At 47.5% G+C, this 3,947-nt stretch overlaps 1 protein-coding gene across 1 annotated transcript in view; it reads right to left on the minus strand.

Annotated features, from left to right (window-relative positions):
- IARS (isoleucyl-tRNA synthetase) overlaps nt 1-3,947 on the minus strand; it is a 319,713-nt gene that overhangs the window by 290,817 nt on the left and 24,949 nt on the right. The window contains exons 3-5 of the mRNA XM_019505112.1: nt 3,560-3,685; nt 1,769-1,925; nt 1,205-1,324 (exon numbers count right to left, since the gene is read on the minus strand). Of these exons, the coding sequence (XP_019360657.1) occupies nt 1,205-1,324; nt 1,769-1,925; nt 3,560-3,678 (396 nt within the window). The 5' untranslated portion in view covers nt 3,679-3,685. The remainder of the gene's footprint in view (nt 1-1,204; nt 1,325-1,768; nt 1,926-3,559; nt 3,686-3,947) is intronic.

Raw genomic sequence — 3,947 nt, forward strand, 5'->3', positions numbered from 1 at the left:
GAGGGAAGAAGTGGGGTAGGGGTAGGGGCAGGGGCTACCCAGCCCTGGCAGCGAATGGGACCCCAGGGCCAGGAGCAGGATGGAGCCAAAAGGTGGCTCATCCAGGGGATGTGGGAAGATGGGCAGCTCCACACTATTGTGCTCACCCCAGGGGAGGCATATGTCCCCCCCAACCCCAGATTTGTGCACGAAGCAGAGACAGGCTGCCTACTGCAGGCTCGGGGCCAGGGGCCGTTCCAGGCTCTTCCCGCTGCGGGGGCTGGGCTGGGCTCAGAGCAGGCAGGAACAGGGCAGGCTCAGGTGCATGGGGTGGGAGATGGAAGCAGTTCTGGGAGGGGTGGCTACAGGGGTGTTAAAAGGGAGAGGAATGTTGGGGTGGCTATAGCCTCCCCAAGCCCCCCCACCCTGCCCAGTGCCACCCCGGCTTGGGGAAATTCCACTCTGCTGCCTTTCCCTTTGGATCCCCGTGTTGCAGGGTAAGCTGGGGACACATGGCTAGTGCGGGGCTCCTGAGGGAAAAAGGCAGCAGAGCGGCACGGGGTGGGGGGAGGCATGGAGGGAAGGGCAGGGCTTGTGGGAATATCCTAACATTCTGATTTAACATTGCATTATCATGACCAGGGATCTAGGTTTTGTTTCCCACAGAAAAATGGAGAAAACCATGGATTTCCCATTTTTAAAAATCAGAGAAAAAATGGATTTCTCTGCTAAAAAGGGAAAACCCACGGATTTCACCCTTTTGCAAAGAGCTCTACAGGCTGCCTGAGTTCCAGTCTGCAAGAGCTGTTCACAAAAAGGGCGGGAAACCCACAACCCTGCCCGGAGTGGGGAGGGCCAGGCCTGAGGTTCTCAGTCAGCCATGGCTCTGCTCAGCTCAGGGTCACTGTTTGTTCCTGGAGCTTGTGGTAATTTGCAGTTTAGGACCTCATGCTGCAATTCTGTGCATTTGACTCCATTTAAAGCTCAGATGCCAGGGTCCTGTGTCCCATGTCCTTGTGAGGAGGGAGTTCCAATAGCTGAAGCATTTTGTCTCAGTCCTGTCATGTGCCAGGGAGCGTGGAGAGTTCTGTCAATGCTCCATTTCCTCTGCTTCTCCCACTCTCCAAGGCACAGGAAAAAAGTTCCAATGAAGTCAAATTTAATTAAACTTAGTAAGATGCAACTCTAGACATTCAGACAAAATACCTATAAACATACTACTTACCTCCCACTCTTTGGAGTATCTCATCACAATTCCCCTACACTGACTGTTATACTCTGCAATCCCCATTTTGGCCACATCCTCCGGTCCTTTGATGCCAAGTGCTTTGTCAATTTCATACTCCTAGAAGGGAATTAAAAACAAAAAAAACCCAAAACCTTACAGTGCCAATGCAAAATTTTACATATTTTTCCATCAAGTTCCAGCAATTATAGGTACAGAGCCCAAGCACCTGACAAGTCTGGAAGTACAAACTACTCATGCAGAAACAGCACGGCTATTTTGAAATACAGGTAAGACGCCCTATCCCATCTCACTGTGCGAGCAATAAAAACAAGAAAAACGTAAGAACTATAATTTGTACCCAAGCTCTCTAGCGAGTTTAGGCACAGGCCCTTTAATTCTAAGCCAGCAACTTCACAGAAAGTCCCCATCAAGATTTTAGGGGAACCCCTAGAAGAAACACAACACTAAAGAGAAAGAAGGGTAAACAAAAAAAAACACGCCTATCTAGAATCTAAGAATTGAGGCAGCAGAAATACATGCAGGATCATTTATTGTACATACCACAGGTAAACCATGGCAATCCCATCCAAATCTTCTGTCAACATGAAAGCCACTCTGGTGGGCAAATCTGGTTACTATGTCTTTAATGGTTCCAGCAAGAATGTGGCCATAGTGTGGAAGCCCAGTAGCAAATGGAGGACCATCATAGAAGGTAAACCTATGAAACAAGAGGTTGTAGACATTATTAATTAAAAAACAAAACAAAATATTCAATTCTTACAAAACATAAGGATCAGACCTTTACATCACAGATGTCAAACTCATCTGGCTCAGCAGGACAGAAGTGTGGTGGGGAGCCACTCTGCAGTCCAGATAGGACCCATGAACCACCCCCCTGCCCCGCCCCCAGCATATCTGATCCAGCTGGTCTGGGACCTATGTTGCATGCTGCATAGATACCAGAACGGGTACCACATGCAGGGCAGTCTGGCCAGTGCAGCAGCCATGCCGTATGCAGCGTTCTCTCTGGCTGAAATGTGCCCCACACATGATCCATTCTGGCAGTTCTGGGACTGCACCGCATGTAGCATCTGCTCCAGACACTCAGGGACCCATGCTGCATGTAGCATCTGTGAGCAGCACATGCAATTCATGTCCCCAACCCACTGAAGTAGGCATCACATGAAGCGCACATCCCAGAACAGGCACTATTTGGCGCAGTTCAGCTGGGGTGGCAACCATGTGCAATGGGATAGCTACTCCAACAGGACTATACTGCACATAGCAACCATTTCAGACCCTCTGGGATCCGCACTGCATGCAGCACAGATCCCAGAAGGGATCGAGTGGCCACTGGATCAGGTATGCTGGGGTAGGGAAAGGGGAAGTGGGAATCTATGGCCCTGATCTGGCCTGTGGACTGGCCCCATGCCATGGGCACATGCCACACCAAACCAGGGGCAGAACTAGGGCTGGATGGTGGGGCTCCACAGGCAGTATGTTTGACACACCTGCTCTACATTCTGCTCCTACTTAGGAGTTCTAAGGAGCACCAACAGAGCTAAAACTGAAGCTAACTTTTTGCTTCTGATGGATTGTTTGGGAAAAGAAAACACTAGCTACAGCCTTGAAATGTGCCTCAACTGTACAGGTTCCCCTTGCTTTATGCAGGTTCTGTATGTGCGAATTTGCTCTTATGCAGTGACCCTTTTTATACCAGAAAATTTGTTATATGCAAGGTAAATTCACTCTTATGTGATCTGTGTGGTGGAAGCCCACAGTCAGCTGCTTGCGTGGTGTACTGTGGGAGTGATGCACACGAAAACAGTCTCCTGTATAGATCTCTGCTCTTCACTTGTTGTCTGCAACAGTTTTGTGTAGCTGCCATACCCCTTATGGTAACATTCACCACCACACCCTGTGCTTGTGTGTACTGTCTGCTGTTGGCGAGTACCAAAATAGTCTTGTAGAAGTGGTAGAAATGGGTCTGGGGGTCAGCACAGTCAAGGTCTTGGAACATATCCCTATGTATTACATTGTAAAGTGGGTTCCCTTTATGTGAATTCAAGTTATGCACCATTTTCCAGGAACACATGTACAGCATAAAGTGAGGGAAACCTGTAAGCCGCAGGACAAAGAATCACAGTTGTGCTATGATATGCATGCATCCCTTCCTTTTTCAGCAGGAGTAATGGAATGGTAGCCATTGCTGATGGTGGTGCTGGCTAAGACCAAGCTTTACAAAGCAGCCAAAGCTGTAGTATGATTGGGGAAGAAGGGGGAAGACCTACAGCTAAACCAGCTCAGTTAAGTTTCATACACACTTAACATATCATTTAAACAGCTTCTTACCTAGGTCTATTTTTTGACTGTTTCAAGCATTCCTGAAAACAATTAAGTTGACTCCAGAACGTCAGTATCTTCTCCTCCTCAGATGGAAAGCAAATACTTTCTGCAACTTGCTGAACCATTCTTTCCCTGCCAGAACCAAAAGTTATTATACATGAAAAGTTTTAAGTTTAAAAACACAGCGGATCAAGAGCTTTACAAAGACAGCTTCCAATGTACTTATGGAAAAAAAAGGTCTCCTGTGGGCTTGTGATGTACATTCTTAAGTTCTGTGTCAGAGCTCAAGAGCTTGTTTCAAAAGAGTTGCAAAGGTAAGCAATACATTTTAAGCATCTTATAAACCACTATTACATGGGAAGAATGAGAAAAAAGTAAAACGATTCTCTGTTTC

This window comes from Gavialis gangeticus, unplaced genomic scaffold (genome assembly GCF_001723915.1).
Source record: "Gavialis gangeticus isolate Ggan-Ray unplaced genomic scaffold, GavGan_comp1, whole genome shotgun sequence".
Lineage (NCBI taxonomy): Eukaryota > Metazoa > Chordata > Crocodylia > Gavialidae > Gavialis > Gavialis gangeticus.